Source organism: Mustela erminea, chromosome 4, assembly GCF_009829155.1.
Source record: "Mustela erminea isolate mMusErm1 chromosome 4, mMusErm1.Pri, whole genome shotgun sequence".
In the NCBI taxonomy this organism is placed as follows: Eukaryota; Metazoa; Chordata; class Mammalia; order Carnivora; family Mustelidae; genus Mustela; species Mustela erminea.
The window spans coordinates 59,214,875-59,231,954 of NC_045617.1; the positions used below are offsets into that span (position 1 = coordinate 59,214,875).

The 17,080-nt window shown below is 38.6% G+C and overlaps 1 protein-coding gene across 7 annotated transcripts in view; it reads right to left on the reverse strand.

Annotated features, from left to right (window-relative positions):
• Positions 1-668: 668 nt before the first annotated feature.
• AIG1 (androgen induced 1) overlaps positions 669-17,080 on the reverse strand; it is a 265,814-nt gene continuing 249,402 nt past the window's right edge. For 3 of the 7 annotated variants that reach the window (XM_032339347.1, XM_032339345.1, XM_032339340.1), the window contains 2 exons: positions 7,288-7,451; positions 669-1,391 (listed from right to left, as the gene is read on the reverse strand). In XM_032339347.1, coding sequence (XP_032195238.1) covers positions 1,354-1,391; positions 7,288-7,451 — 202 coding nt within the window. In that variant the 3' untranslated portion in view covers positions 669-1,353. Of the gene's footprint in view, positions 1,392-6,356; positions 6,682-7,287; positions 7,452-13,634; positions 14,233-17,080 lie in introns of those variants that run through there. The other 4 variants (XM_032339342.1, XM_032339343.1, XM_032339346.1 and 1 more) reach the window with 4 other exon arrangements.

The window sequence follows — 17,080 nt, forward strand, 5'->3', positions numbered from 1 at the left end:
TTGAACGTTTTCAAAGATTTGCTCATGAAACACTCTGGACCCAATTCCTTTTTTGGAGATAGTTATTTGAACATTAAAAAGAAGTCTTCCATGAATATCAGTCTGTTATAGCTTTTCAATTCTTATTGAATTCATTTACTTGAAAATTGCACATTTCACTGGGTTCTAAGAATTTGTTGCCATAGAAATATAAAGTTTATTTTTATAATTAAAATAATTTGTTTCACATCTATGCTTATATTGCAAAGTATTTGTTTCTCTCTTGTTTGCATATTTTAGTGTTATTTGTATAGATGAGATACTGTATTTATCAATCAATTTACTTATATATCAGTTCCTCTGTTATTTTTCTGCTGTCTTACTTAATTTCTGCTTTTATTTTGATTAGCTTTCCCCTACATTTTTCTTTTTTAAAAATTAGTTATTTAATTTATTTATCCCGCATTTTTCTAAGATTTATTTTTTTGTATTCTCTACTACATGTTCTGCATTAGTCTTATTTTAAAATAATTACGGTCAAAGATTTTATAAATTAGCTTTTTAAAAAATATTCTTTCTGGATTTATCAAAAAGATACAGTTCCTAAAATAAAAAAATAATTAAGAATTAGGTTCAGTAAACCCATTCTCAACAGGTAATAGAAACAAATAAGAAAGGAGACTCCAATGTTTAATACACCATGCAGTTATCACACTGGGGTTGTTTGGTCTTTATTAAAGTTTCAGTTTGCATATAAGAAAAGTTTCACAAGATTAAATCATGAGATCCAAATACACTCAGGGTTTTGACTAAATTGATGTAATTATTACTAACATTGCCTGTTTGAGGCAACTGTGACATCATTGCAATAGGGAGCAATCCATCTCATTTCCCTCAGACTTACCCTATGGCCCGGGTTCATTTCCCCAGCCACCTGCAGGACTCAGTACTCAAATGCCTTTCTCCACATCTGCCCCTTTGAATTTCACATATTTCTTAACAAAAAACACAATAGAGTTTTATTCTTCCTCAAGTAAATGGAATTACAATAGCAGAAATTAAAATCCAATGCCCAATTTTAGTTTTAAAAACTAGAAGAGGGGAAAAAAAAAGATGTTATTATCAATAATGAATTTGGAAACAATTCTTTAAAACATAATAGGGCAAGTTATTTGGGATATAACTGTATTCTATTCTTATATATGTTTCTTTATAAAGGGGCCCCCCCCCCCCCGCCCCGGGGTGGGGGAGACAGGAAGGCTGAGATGAATTCCACTGCTTTCTTGGATGCTTCCTTTCCTGCACTGCCAATGCCCAGGGGGTAACCAGTCTTCAATGGCGATTCAATCCATCTCTTTCATTTAGACTTAGATCTCATTCCAATTTAGGCTTCTCTTTCTCTTCTTCCATACCTAGAAATTCAGGCAAAGTACTTTATTTTAATACCAGATTGAATTGTGAGCAGATCTGCCAAGGCTGCTCCAAAAAACCCTCCCTTATCCCCACATCTCTCCCTTTCTACCCTGCTGCACCCACCGCTTTTCTCCTAGTTCAGAAGGAAAAATCTTTTACAATTTTCTCCAGGAACTTCCTCGGTGACCTGTGTCCCCACCCTTTCCCCCCAGGTCAGGACACTCCCAAGTCTTAACGGCTTCTGGGAGTGATGGTGCAAGTTAGTTCCTGACTCACGGAGTTTTGCACAGAAACCCCAACCAGACTGCTTTGTAACCAGCTTCTAGCAACAGGAGGTGTGCAACTGATGAGTCTCAAACAGCCCTCATTTATTTTTATTTTAGTTGTGTTTCTTCTCAAGGCAAGAACTCTAGATTTTCAGAAGTCAAGAATTTTGGTTTTTTTTTAAACTCATAGAGAGCTTTTTAAGCACAGGAACGATTTATTTCCATATCTTTGTAGAAGATCTCCTTCTATTCAACCCAATCCTGGTAGAACTATGTTTCACCTCCTGAGAGACTCATATGTACTGGACCAGCAAGAGCTTTGCCTGTTATTTGTGGTGAATAGTGAATTAATGATGTTTCATTTTCCTGGAGATGAAAATGTTGAAGTCATTCTCATGAATTAAAGTTAAATCTGATAAATGTTTCCCACTTCTTTTTTCCTTTGCTTTTTACTAAATACTCATCCTCTGAAACCAAATTCTCAGAGAATTTTGTTGGAACAAAAAAACTCCAAATACTGTTTTGCAGGTATTGTTGGTATTCTTTTGTAAGTTATAAGCTCTCTGAAGGCAGAACCCTTAACTGGTTTGTTTCTGATAATATCCCTAGCACCCAAAATAGTGTTGACTCATGGTTGGAGCTTAATCTTTAATGAATCAGTTAATAAACAATGAATGTTTCTGAGGAAAGCCTCAGAAGGCTATGTTAGTGGGAAAGCAGAGTAAAATATGGAATTTCACAATATAAAAAAATTTAAAGCCTAATCCCAGAGGGTCATCACCATAAGGTTTATATTAAGGACTCCCCTTCCCCCCAGGTTCCAACTCCTAGTATCTGTTTTGTGGAGTCAGGGTAGTAATGGGGGAAGGCAGGTAACATGCTCTGAACAGGTGTCCTTAGGCAGTCTTTCTGGTTTGGTTTTCATGACTGAGGAACTGGCAGAGATCTGTAACACTTTTTCCAAAGTACTTCTCAGAAATCATATTAAGGAAAACTTCGGTTTCAAGAGTAAGGACATCTGAAGGGAGGAGGAATAGGGTTAAGGGAGAGAAGGCCAAGAGATGCCTTAGTTGTTGGTAACCAAGGCAAAGGCTTTGAAAAACACAACGTGGATTCTGTTCAAACAACACACATGACTTGGGTCCCAACTTTGTCCCATGTTCCCTCTCCTGTGGAGAAGCTCTCAGGAACTAATAACTGCTTGCTTTTCTTTAAAGTCTGTTTCTTCCTAAGTGTTCTCCTGCAGATGGGTTGACTTGGCAGCAATAGTGGAATCTTCAAAAGTGGGGGTGGAGAACAGGGGGTGTTCATTGACCCAGACAGGAAAAATGGCTCCCCACCTACTTTAGTTTGGCAGCTTTGAGGTAGAGGGAAAAAATTAGACAGCTGTAAATAATATTTGGAAGAACCCGAGGTATAATTTCCACATGAATAGCAGAAAGAAACCTGTCACAAAGCTGAGGCAGGATGTGCTTTTGGGAACATAGAAGAAGAGTTGATTGACCCTGAGAGAGTTAGTCACATGTGATTCTGCCAGGCAGGAAGAAGGGCTCAACCAGAGGGCAGCACTGGGACATTGTAGGCCTGGGTTGGTCTGTGTGGGACATGAGCTGGATAGGCATGGGGGAGAAGGTTTCTGTCACACAAGCCTGGCTCCAAACTCCTTTTTCTTTTGCTTGCTTTCCCTGTCCTTAACCTAACCTTTCACTTTTGGACACTTTCATTTCTGGTCGTATAAAATTTTACTTTAATAAGATTGGTCACCCCAGTTAGACACACTGGAATTGGAATAAATTCTTAGATTAAGTACAGAAAGATTTCAGTGGTTATAGAATTGTGTGTTGCCCCACATCCTGCCCCCAGATTCATAAGTTGAAGTCCTAACCTTAGAACCTCAGAAAGTGAAAGAGGGCCAAGGGTGCAGCTGGACAACCCTTTGCTAAGGAGATTAGGCATATCATTCATGGATCCAATTAACCATTTCAGCAGAAGCCAGGAAAGATCTGTGGGAGACCTTCTTGTCTGATCACTTGGGCCCCTGTGAATTGCATGGGAAACCAATAAGTTTTTTTGAGAATTTTGTACTAGCAGAAACACTGTTAGCCTGGATGAAAGGGACAGATAGATAGCATGAAATGAGGGAAAAATGACTTCTAAGGTGGTTCAGGGGATACCCTCTTCTGTGGGTAGGGCTACCACCCAGGGGCAGAGCCACATCCTCCTTCTGGTGAGCCCTGAGGATGGAGCATTCAGCTAAAGAGGCTCATTCTCAAGCCTTTAAATCTAGAATTTTCCCTGCTATGTTTCAAACTTTGTTGAGAACTGTGGCCCCTTTTTCACACCCTGTAATTTCTCCTTTTTGGAAAGGATATGGGTATTCTATGTCTGTCCCACCAATGTGTTTTGGAAGCAGATAACTTTCTGTATGGCTTCAGAGGTTCACAACTGGGAAACAATTGTGCTTCAAGATGAATCATACCCCAAGTCTTAACCATACTTGATTTAGGTGATATTTAAGATGAGATTTTGTACCTTAGAGTTGATGTTGGAAAGACATTTGGAGCTGTTGGGGATGTATTTTGCATGAATGAGGACATGAGTTTCGGGGACAGAAAGCAGAGAATTATGAATGGAACTGTTTCTCTCCTTAGAATGTGATTGTATTTGGAAATAGGGTCTTTACCAAGTTAAAATGAAGTTATCAGGGTGGACCTAATCAAATATGACCATTGCCTTTATAAAAAGGGAATTTTTGGAGACAGCCTCACATGTAAGGATGAATGCCATCTGAACATGAAGACAGCCATCTACAAGTCAAAAAGAGAGGCCTGGAACAGATCCTTCCCTCATGGCCCTCAGAAGAAACCAATCCTACTAATACCTTAATCTTGGTCTTCTGGCCCCCAGAACCATGAGACATTACATTTCAATTGCTTAAGACCCCCAGCCTGTGGTATTTTGCTGTAGCAGCCCTAGCAAACCAATATAGCAGTCTCAAAATCACCTTGAGTTACTTTCCTTTAAAAGAGCAAATGCCTGACTATTAATTACCTTATTTTAAGAGCATTTTGCTCATAGTTCATATCAGGCTGATCTATTTTGTTATCTTATAAACTAGGCCTATGGATCTTAGTGAAGTTTCTAACCTCTCATGTGCTGGGTTTTCAATGGGGACAACCCAATGGCTCATTAGAAATAACACTGGATTGAACATTACTCAGAAGGTATTGGCCCTGCAACCACCATTTTGGTGGGTCACCTAGGATTTCCCAGCTCAGCTGCTAGTTAGTAAAAAGAAAGGGCCAGCTTAGATTGTTTCTAATACTCTTTTTAATTCCAAGATTCTGTAATAATGTGATTTTTATCTTCAAGTTGAAGTCAGTATAACCTAACCAAGTGGAGGAAGTGGAGCCATTAAAAATCATTATGGATACAAGGAAGTGCACTCGGCATGGTATCCCTGCTTCTTGGGAGATTTTGTTTAGGGTGTAGTAAATGTACTCAGGATTGTAATACTGTACTTGATTGTATTCAATTTACTGTGTGTGCACACACACACACACACACACACACACACTCGCACACACACAGCACACCCTGCTTTTAATCAACAGTTTCAAATTTTACTATCTACAGAAGCAGGCAGCTAATGTAATGGAGAAAAGTGGCCGGGTGAGAACTAGGAACACTTAGGGAGCCATCTCAAGGAGCAATTTATCCTCAGTGCTAATCCATTGTTGCCAGAAGAGAACAGTGAGCTCAGTGTTGCAAGATCCTAAGGTATTTGATAAGCTGATGAATCTGGCCTGTTTGTGTAATCTCCCAGTTTTTAAATGTTGTTTCAAGAACGAAAATCCCACTTTATGGGTCTAACAAGCCATTTGGCAGGTCAAATTTAGAGGAGGTCAAGAATCTGCAATCCTTTTCATAAATGAAAAGCAAAATGTGCCTACTTGACATGAAACATCCACTTCTGTGGAATTAACTAGATGGTCCCATGTAGATAAAATTAATCTCCATACTTAAAATGAGTTGCAAAATGTTAGTCAATCTTACATAAGAGAATGACACAAATTAAGTTGAACAGATCATTTAAAAAACCCTTAGTTTCAGTATTCATTTCAACTTTTCACTCATTTTTTTGTTGTTGTTGTTGTTGTTTGTTTGTTTTGGTTTTTTTCACTCAATGTTTTTAAAGAGCAGCATTCTATGAAGCGACACTGGATTTTTCTCTCTCTTAGTTTTCAGGCCATCTTCCCTTAGAAGTAGTTGAACAATGGTCGAATGACCATTGGAATCAAGCTAATCAAGGGGAAAGAGTAATAAATACTTCCTGAATAACATATATTAAATATATTAGCCTAAATTTAAATATGGCCTTCCTCCCAAGAAGCTGAGAAAAGTTTACATTTTGTTCTTAAAATATTTTTTTAAGTTAGCTAAATAATGAGTTAACTAATAAAGATTCCTATTCTCATTGAACAGAGAAGGAATTATTAAAAGATTCATTTCTGGTTTCCCAAGTTGTGGTCTGAAGTGAATAAAAATTTTTGAGACTTTTTCTAATAGATCACTTAACTAAAATCAAGCCAGCTGCTGAGAAAAGAAATCCTCAAATTCCTCTGGGCCATTTACCATGGACCAACACCTTGACACGCACAATTTTAGAAGATCCACACACAAAAAAGTCCAATCCAGTAACTGTGCAATGACTGTGTTTTATTTGTCTAATTAGATCAAGTTCCTGGCACAGTGTCTGGCACAAAGTAGGGTGTTCCATGTTTGTGGAACAGAGATCATTTACGGGTGACGTCTAGAATGTTGTGATTATACTGGCGATGCCCAGAGCTCTCTAAAATTCCCGGACCATCTTGCCCTTCAATATACTTTCATGCAGGACTCAAATGGCTGCATGCCGCGCTGTTGCCTTTTCCACGTTCCCATTTTTCTGCTATCTGACATACACTTTGGATCGGGTGTGCACAGCTTGGGTAAGATTATGTGCCTTGCCAAGATGGAGGCTCTGCCATAAATGGAAACAAAAGAGAAATCAAATCATAGGTTAAGAGAGTTTGGCAGCAATGATGTATTACCCTTTATTGCCTGTGCCTCTTTGCCACCTTCAGTCCTTGAAAATGACAGTCACTGGTGAATCACAGTGGCTGCAGGCATTCTGCACAGCTTGGAGTTCTAGCAGAAAAGTGGGGAGACCTCTCTGAAGGATGATGTAAGAAGTGGAGGTCTGGGTGGCTTTTAATGGGACTGTTTGGTTACATTTAATAATTTGTCTATTTATTGGGGGGGGTCCCTTTAGCTAAGGTAGTATTTTGTTGATCAGAATGAACTTCCTAAATTTTTTTTTTTTTTGTTAACACTACATTTCTCCCTATAAAATTTTATAGGTATGCTTCTTTTTCCTTAGATTTGGATGTTTGACTAGCTAATAAGACAAAGTGAGTAATAAACCTTTCAGGTAACAGCCAGCAACTCTTAAATTAACACTGTGTAGTTATAAAAATGAAACTCTTCCTAAGTGATCCTGTGCTATGATGGAATTTTCCTTCAGTGTCTGCACACACTCTTTTAGATAGCAATTCTCCCGTTTTATGCTCCCCCAAACAAAACTTACTCCTTTGTGTATCCCAGATATAGCTGTTCAGAACTTCTCCCAGCAGGTACAAAAAGTTCATTAAGATGGTTGTAGACCCAAAGAAGACGATTCTGGCTCCTGGGCCAATGTGTTCCAGGAAAGGGTACACCCACATCCCAGTTACATGATGCACCCAACATACCCTGCAATAGAATTGGAAAGGAGACAAAGACAGGAGTTCTTCTCATGTCAGATTTCAAAGCTCCTGCTATCACAAATATAGAACCCCCACTCCAACCATCCTTTAGCAATGCCAGTTACAAGTTTGCTTCTGACACCCAGGAACTACCAGAAACTTTGTTGTTGTTGTTTGTTTTCTTTTACTTTCTTTAGGATTCATTTATTTATTTGAGAGAGGTAGAAAGAGTGTGGGCACAGTGTTCAGTGGGGAGGGGTTGAGGGAGAGGGTCTCAAGCAGACTCTGCACTGAGCACAGAGTCCCACGCGGGGCTTGATCTCACGACCCTGAGATCACCACCTGAACAGAAATCAAGAGTCAGACACTTAACTGACTAAACTACCCAGCTGCCCCTGTTTTCTTTACTTTTTGTTCTAAAATAATTTTAGACTCACAGAAGAGTTGCAAATGTAGTACAGAGTTCCAGCAAGCCCTTCACCTAAGTGTCCCTGAATGTTAGCATCTTGAATAATGACAGTACAATTAGTAAGGTGCCATTAACGTTGGTACAACAAGTGGACCGCAGACTTTATTCAGAATTCCCATTTCCCCATTAATGCCCCTTTTCTGGTTCAGGATCCAACAGGGTCTTTGGTAGTCACATCTCCTTAGTCTCCTCCAATCAGGCAGTTCTTTGGCTTCTCCTTCTTTTTCCTGACACTTGATGGGCTCTGATCAGCTATTTGAAACTGTTGTTTTTCTCAATACTGTTATACAATCTTAATTTCTTCCTTACATATGGAAACAATATAGCATCAGGCAAGCACACTGTAATTAAATCTAGGTGAGTATGTGCCATAGGGCCTTCCAACCAGATAACAGTGTGTACTCAGCAGTGTACTCAGTGCAGAGGGCAGCGTGTACCTGCTGATGGAACCATCTTATAACCTCACCAATAACCGGCTAACCACCATCTGAATCTTTGGATCCTTTATTTGTCCCTCCACCTCCACATTTCATAAATACAATGGAATATTACTCAGCCATCAGGAAGGATGAGAAAAAAGACAGAGGATCATAGGGGAAGGCAGGGAAAAATGAAACAAGATGAAACCAGAGAGAGGGACAAATCATAAGAGACTCTTAATCTCAGGAAACAAACTGAAGGTTGCTGGAGGGGGCGGGTGGGAGGATTGGGTGGCTGGGTGATGGACATTGGGGAAGGTATGTGCTATGGTGAGTGAATTATGTAATTGTGTAAGTGTGAATTGTGTTAAGACTGATGAATCACAGACCTGTACCCCTGAAACAAATAATACATTATATGTTAATTAAAAAAAAGAAAGGATGAATACCTACCATTTACATTGATGTGGATGGAACTAGAGGGTTTTATGCTGAGCGAAATAAGTCAGTCAGAGAAAGACCATTATCATGTGGTTTCACTCATATGTGGAATATAAGAAATAGCACAGAGGATCATAGGGGAAGGGAGGAGAAAATTAAATGGGAAGAAATCAGGGAGGGAGACAAACCAAGAGGGACTCTTGATTCTGGAAAACAAACTAAAGATTGCAGAAGAGGAAGTGGGTGGGGGATGGGGTAACTGGGTGATGGACATTAAGGAGGGCATGTGATGTAATGAGCACTGGGTGTTATATATAACTGATGAATCACTGAACTCTACATCAGAAACTAACGATATACTGTATATTGGCTAATTGAATTTAAATAAAAAATACTTGCTTTTAATTATTTTATTGTGTTCAAGAGATATTTTAGGCTTAGTGGGAATACAACATCATTAATCTCCACTGTTCTCAGAAAATTCGTTAGAATATTTGCTTCATTGGTTGGTCCTGACACAACTTCTAAGAACAATTTTCCAGAATATTCTTGGGATCACCACTTTATCAATTCTTCTCAATGTGGAAGACTGATGAAAATACAAATAACATTACTGCATGGGGAACAAAGATGACTTTTTATACTTATGTGTTTTGGGTTCATCTTCCTGGTAATTCATGGCTTCAATTTTTATTAAGGAGACCTACATATTTACCTAATCAAAGCAGGAAGCCTGGGGATCTTTCCCTAGAGCTTGCAGTCTCAGTGAGGGTGATATCACTCCTGCTCAAGGAGGTGAAAATTTGTTCTGAAGACTTCTTCAGAAATCTTACTCTTCTTATGTGTAAAGCACAGATGCATACATACAAAGAACATAAACAGATACACAGTTTACATGTGGTCTTAAAATTTCACAGGCCCAGCAATTTCACACCTGGTTATACATCCAAAATAATTGAAGACAGTAACACAAACAGACGTTTGTATACTGATGTTCATAGCAGCATTATTCACAATAACTAAAAGATGGAAACAACCCAAGTGTCCACTTGGAATCAATGGATACACAAAATTGGTCTATTCATACAATGGAATATTATTCAGCCATGAAGAGGAATGCAATTTTGATATATGCTACAACAGGATGGACCTTGAAAACATTGTACTAAGTGAAATAAGCCAGACACAGAAAGACAAATATTGTATGATTCCACCTATATGAGATACTAGAACAGGCAAATTCATAGACAGGAAAGTCTAATAGAGGTTACCAGGGGCTGGGAGGAGTGGGGAATAGGGAGTTAAGGTATAATGAGCACCGAGTTTATGTTGGGAATAAGGAAAATGTTTTGGATAAAGATAGTGGTTATGGTTATATAACACTGTGAATGTATTTCATGACATTAAGTTGTACAATTATAAATGGTTAAAATAATAAAAATGTTATGTATCTCTTACCACAATAAGGCATTTTTGTAGGTTGGATATTAGGAGGAAAAATACCTAAAAAGTTTCCTTGGTGGGGGGCTTAATAATGAAAGAAAGTGGAGAAATGCTGTCTTAGTGGGAAGAGATGGTCATTAGGTCCATCTGGGTCAGCTTGAATAACTGTCCAAACTAAAAGCCTTTTACCAAAAGAGGAAGGAGAACTAGTCAAGATTTTTCCTTCTTAAAAGGCTGAAGGATTTGTGAGAATCAGCAGAAATTAAATTGTTAGAACTACCCTGTGGGATTCTGATGCATCATATTCTGTTTGTCCATAAATTAGAGGCAGTTTTAGCTTCCTAATCTTTTCTTCACTGGTATAAAGAGTACTGTGTGCTCATCAAGTGGTTTATTAATTTCCACTGAGATAATAGGCAATTCTCCAAAAATGTAACACCGTAAAGCTACAATTGATTTTGCAAATCAACTTATAAAATTATAATCTGACTCACTGTAAAACTGTTTCCTCAATTAGGCAAATTAGGAGCCATTTGAATTATGATTGCTAATTGTGTTTTTTCTACCTGTTCCTGGCTTTCTACTTGTTTCTGGTAGACTGAAACTGTCACTAGCAGCTTTTGGTAAGGTGTCTAACGCAGGCCTCTGCTCCTCTGACATTGTTTGTGATGCACTGTTAGTTTGTATGCAACCATCTCAAATTATTGAACAGATATAACAACCACAACTGCATCCCCTTTATCTAAAGATGACTCCTAAATTTATATCTCCAGTCTTGACCTCTTCCTGATCTCCAAAGTTCTATTCCCTGGTGCAAACTGCACATCTCCCATGGGAGGATGCATCTCCAACCCAACACTTCCATGATGACATCATCATCGTTGTATCCTAATTCCTGCATGACTGCCCCTAACCCCCCCCCCCCAAATATAACATGCATCTCCCACATCCTTCCCTTCTCACATCAATGGTTGTTGCATTACTGCAGTAGTAGCTTGGAACAGAATATGTGGAGTCATCTTTGACTTTTCCTTTCTCACAACTCACATCCAACCCACCCTTAAATCCCATTGGCTCTATTTTCCAAATATACTCAAGACATCTATCTGTCATTGCCATCACTACTATCTGGGTTCAAGCCTTCACCACCTCTCACTAGAACTCCTGCAAGAGCTTCCTGTGGCTTTGCATTTACATTTGCTATAGTCTAGTCAATAGGCTATTCTCATTAGAGCAGCCAGACTGATCTGGTCTAAATGGAAATCAGGATGTGCCACTATTTTGCTCAGAAATTCTGCTTCCCCTCTTGTTAGAGTAAGAGCCAGAGACCCCCAGTGGTTCTTTAAGGCCCTACATAGGCTTGCTGGGCACTCTACTTATTTTCTTCTCCTCTTCTCCTCTTGCTCACCCACTACAGCCACATTGACTCCTTGGCCTTCCTTAAGAACACTGACCACTCTATATTTGTTCCTGTGTCTGGAACATTACTCCTTATCCCGATCTCCCCTATAGTATTCCCAGCGTTCCCTTGAGTCCTTCTGGATTTTGCTTTAAGGACACCTTCTCAATTAGGTCTTCCCAGGCCACTGCATCTAAAAGTTGCAACCTTTATCCTGAAACTTCCTATTCTCCATCCCTTTATTTTTCTCCCCAGCCAGTTAATATACTGTATTTATTTTTACTGATCTGTTTATTGTCTGTCCAACCAGCATAACAGATTTTTTATCTGTTAAGTTTATCGCTAGATTCTGTGGCTTTTGGAGCAATATCTGGCACACAGATTGTGCTCAATAATTGTTGAACTAATAGCTCAATAAAGAAATATAAAAAACAACAGCATCTGTTTATTAAGCCTTTACTATATGACAGGCACTTTGCCAACAACTTAAAAAAAAAAAGTCTCAACCCTACCCTCCTCCCCAATCCCTATGTTCTTTTTTAAAGATTTCTTTTCAGTTTTCCAGAATTCATCGTTTATGCACCACACCCAGTGCTCCATGCAATACGTGGTCTCCATAATACCCACAACCAGGCTCACCTCCACCTCTTTCCCCTCCAAAACCATCAGTTTGTTTCTCAGAGTTCACAGTCTCTCATGGTTCATCTCCCTCTCCAAATTCCCCCAACTTACTTCTCCTCTTCATCTTCCAATGTCTTCCCTTATGCTCCACAAGTAAGTGAAACCATATGATAATTGACTCTCTCTGCTTGTCTTCACTCAGCATAATCTCTTCAAGTCCCTTCCATGTTGATACAAAAGTTGGGTATTCCTCCTTTCTGATGGAGCCATAATACTCCATAGTTTATATGGACCATATTTTCTTTATCCTGTGCTCTTTTCTGTAGAGAAAATATTCTCAGTTTTGTAGGCCATATGCTCTCTGTCACAACTCTCAACTTTGCTATTTAGTGCAAAAGTAGCTATAGATAATAGGTAGACAAAAGAGTGTGGTTGTGTTCCAATAAAACAGTGGAAATGTAAAATTCTCAGGGCAGGGTGGTGGATAGCTACTCTGAGTACGGTGTTTTACTAGCATATGTAATCCCCTTCACTATTCAGCAACCCTATGAAGTATGATTATCCCTATTTCACAGATAAGGAGCTGAGACTGAACTAAAGAACTTGTCTAAAAATTGGCAAAGCTGGAAAAGCAATGCACAACTGATTTCTTTTCTGCTGTATGGTCTTGCTTCCCTAAGCAAGGAATTTAACAGAATCTCCAAAAATGGAGTGAAGTTTTTTTTTTTTTTTTTTTTTTTTTAGTTTTCTTGACTATATCTCAGATATAGAAGTCCTGTTATGTATGTGGGTTTCACTGGATTGGTGTGAATGATGCACCCACTTGTCCTAACAAGTTGTGCTTTTACCATTTGTTTCCTTGATACAATCAGGGCTCAATTCCCTGCACAAAAATGACTCATAGCCTTGCTCATCTATCTGTGGAGAGTTCCCAGTTCTTGGTTGACTTCCATGTCTATCTTGTTAAAGCCTTTCTGTCTTAGTGCCCGAATAGCTTATTCTTAAGGTAATGACACCAATTTTAATTTTAGCCTAAAAAATGGATAATTATGTGGTGTGTGTGTATGTGTGTGTGTGTGCACGCATACACAAAAATATGCAGATATTTTAGTATCATATGACTTCTAGGATTGTCTATTATTAAATATACCTCCATTTTAATTCAGTTGAATGTGCAATTTAAAAATAATATTTATTAATGCCTCCTATCTAATTACTACATGACACAGATTTTTAAAAAAATACTTTATTTATCTATTTGTCAGAGAGAGAGAGAGAGAGAGCACAAGAAGGGAGAGGTGCAGACAGAGGGAGAGGCAGATGCATGATTCCCACTGAGTAGGGAGTCCAATGTAGGACTCGACTCCAGGATCCTGAAATCATGGACCTGAGCTGAAGGCAGACACTTAACCGACTGAGCCACCCAGGTGTCTCTTGACACAGATATCTTTTATTAAAGCACAACCAAAAAGTTTCCATCAACTTCGTAAATACTGTTCTGTATGTCTTCTCTTCAAAGGCAAACTTCTCCAGGGAATCTGTACTCATTGACTCTATATCTATACTTTGCAATCATTCCTCCCACAACAGTCTGGCTTCTAGTCTTGATACTCCACCAAAACAAAGCAGCCCTTTGACGTCAATTTCTCCTGGTTTTCTTCCTACCACTTTGGTCACTCTTTTTGGTTCTCTTTTTAAGTTCACCCTCCACCACCCACCACTAAACGTTGGATTTCCTTAGGGTTTGGTTTTTAAGCTTTCTTCTCATATTGTACATTCTCGGATAATGAGTTCATTTATGTTCACTGCTTCATGTCTAAAATCTATACATGGAAATTTCACAAATCTATGTCTTAGTCCAGACCTCTCCTTTGTTTCAGAGAAGTTTATAAAACAGTGCTCAATACACCTTAAACATACCTCAAAATCCATATATGTACAGCCAAAGTCATGCTCTTCTCCCTCAAACCTGGTCCTCCTCTGATATTCCTTATCCCTGTGAATGGTATTACTAGTCATTCAGTTTTGCAGCTCAAATCTGGGAGTCATCTTTACTACTTTTCTCTCTTGAATCACATATATTTAGCCTATTATCTTGTTCTGTCAAGGTTATCTCACACACCTCTCCAATGTTTTTTCCCCCCATCTCCATCACCTTAATTTGTGTTATGATCATCTCTGTTTCGAGTAATGTAATAGTTTCTAGTTGTCCTGACATCTACTATTGTCTCCTTCTGATTCATCCTTGCAATTGCCAGAATAATCTTTTCAAACCAGAAATCTAAACACATTATATCCCTGCTTCAAACATGTCAATGGCCTCTCATTCCTTTTTTGTTAAAGACCTAATTTTTTTAAAGTGACCCTGAGATCACAACCCTGAAATTAAGATAAAGAGTCTGGATATTTAACCAACTAAGCCACCCAGGTGCCCCAAAGACCTACATTTTTAACAAAGTCTAGAGTGTTCATCATAGACTGGCATCTATCTGTTTCATACTCCCTCTCATACCTGGCTCTTACACTGACTTTCATTTGGTTCTTTGATTTTACCATATTTCTTCCTGCCATGTAGATTTTTACATGTTCCTCTTTCTGCCTATGCTTTTAGCTCTCTATCCCTTAGACTCCTTAGACTCATTAGGTTATATTTCTCCTTTATATCTTAGCTCAACTATTATAACTTACCAGTCATCACTTAGGAAAATTTTCCTTGATCTACTAGGTTAGGTCAGATTTTCATAAACTCCTTATGGAGTCATGAATCTATTTTATATGCTCTTCTTTTATTAGCACTTAAATTTGAATTATATCTTTATTGGAATATGTTTCTTCCCATCTAGAGTACTAGAGTATCTAAATTCTGTGAGGTGAGGGACTGTTTTTACTTCTCCTTTAAAAAACTTTTTTTTTTTTTTTAAGAGAGAGAGAGGGCAAGGAGGGGCAGAGGGAGAGAGAGAATCTTAAGCAGACTCCATGCTGTGTGACCCTGACATGGGGCTTGATCTCACACCCTGAGATTGCAACCTGAGCCAAAATCAAGAGCCAGATGCTTAGCCAACTTTAACCAACTGAGCCATCCAGATGCCCTTATTTTTACTTCACATTGTGTCATCAGCATTTAGTCTGTCTGCCATCTAGTAGAAGAATGAATGAATGAATGAATGAATGAATGAATGAGTAGCATTTAAGCTGTATTAGGAAGGATAAGTAAGAGTTAGGTGAACAAAAATGGGAGGCAAGAACTTTCTAGCCAAATGGAATAACATGTTAAAAGACCTGAAAACAAGGGAGAGCTCCCAGATATACAAGAAGAAAACATTTTTGTTGTGATCAATGGAGAGAGGGTATGAGGGAGCAAACAGACACCAAACTGTAGGTGGGTTTTTAAGCCATGTAAGGATTATAGACTGTATTCTTCTGTGGACAACAGAAAGTCTTTGAAAGGTTTCAAATAAAAGTGAAACAGATCAGTTGACCTGGAAGCCCATTATATCAGAGTTGGTGGTAGCCAAGATTGGAATGATAGCACTGGGACTGAAAATTAGTGGGTAGATTTAAGAAATATTTAGACCGGCATCTATCAAATTGTGGGTCATAAACAGTAGCATGCTGGAGATGGTCAAGAGAGCTGATTGTTGGATCTTTGGGATGTTTACAAGCTCTTCAGTTGGTAGCTTAACTTCACCCAGTAGAAAATATCAGAAAACTTTACATAAAATGATGACAAAAATTGTTTTATGAAACTTGTGTTTCACTTGTGGGGTGTGTGTATGTGTGTGTGTGCATGCACATGCATGCTGGCATGATGCAATAGATGTCTCTTTCACTGAAGGTAAAATACATTTAAAAGAAACTGATTTAGAAAATAGAATTAAGAGAACTTGGTGATTGACTGGATTTAGGCAGTGAGGGAACTGAGATGAGTTAAGATTGAATCATAGATTCCTGGCTTGATTAACTGGGTGGAGAGTGCTGCCATTTCCTGAGATAGGGAAAACCTTAAGGGAGCCCGTTTGAGAGGATGATGAGTTCAGTTTGGACATGTTGAGTTCGAAGTGTCTGTAAGTGATCCAAGGGGAGATTTCCTGAAGGCAATTACATGGGTTTGGACTGTAGAGAAAGAACTGATGTAGCAATACAGATATAGGATTCCTTGGCCAAAATATGGTTGGAGCCATCAGAACAAATTGAGATCACCCAGGTAGAGTGTAAGAGCTGAGAGGTCCATGAGAGAGACCTAGAAAAGATCTAAGGGTTAGTTTGAGGAGAATGAAGAAACTAAGAAGCAGACCAAAATAAATAAATAAATAAAAATGAGCTAGTGACAAGAAAGGAAGACAGAGAAGTATAGTGTTGTAGGCAGGGGATAAGTGGGAAAAGAATAGACTAGACAACATCTAGTAGCATAGTATATTTGAGAATTGAGAATAATTAGAAAACTAACTTCCCTCCTACAAAGTAGAAGCAAGAAAATTTTCAGATTCTAAGTGGTATGTGTCTTGTTCAAATCTCTTTTGGATTTTGACAGGGTACACATGATAAATAGTGAGTATAGAAAAATTGCCCTTGTTAAGCTCAGTAGTTCTTACGCCACCTAGCCAAATTTCATCCCATCACATAAATCATGAGTTGTGCTGATCACTGGAGCCCTTGAGGAGATGTAGGGAGGAAGACATATCATCTTCCCTTTTCTGCCTCTGTCACCCTTATTTATCCTGGATAGACATACATACTTACCTATCTTATCACTGATGATCTTTCAATTCTTAAGATTAGTTTATTTTTAAAAGGCTTTAAAAATTGCTTTGTTATTCACATTTAGTTAAGAAGCTAGGATATTC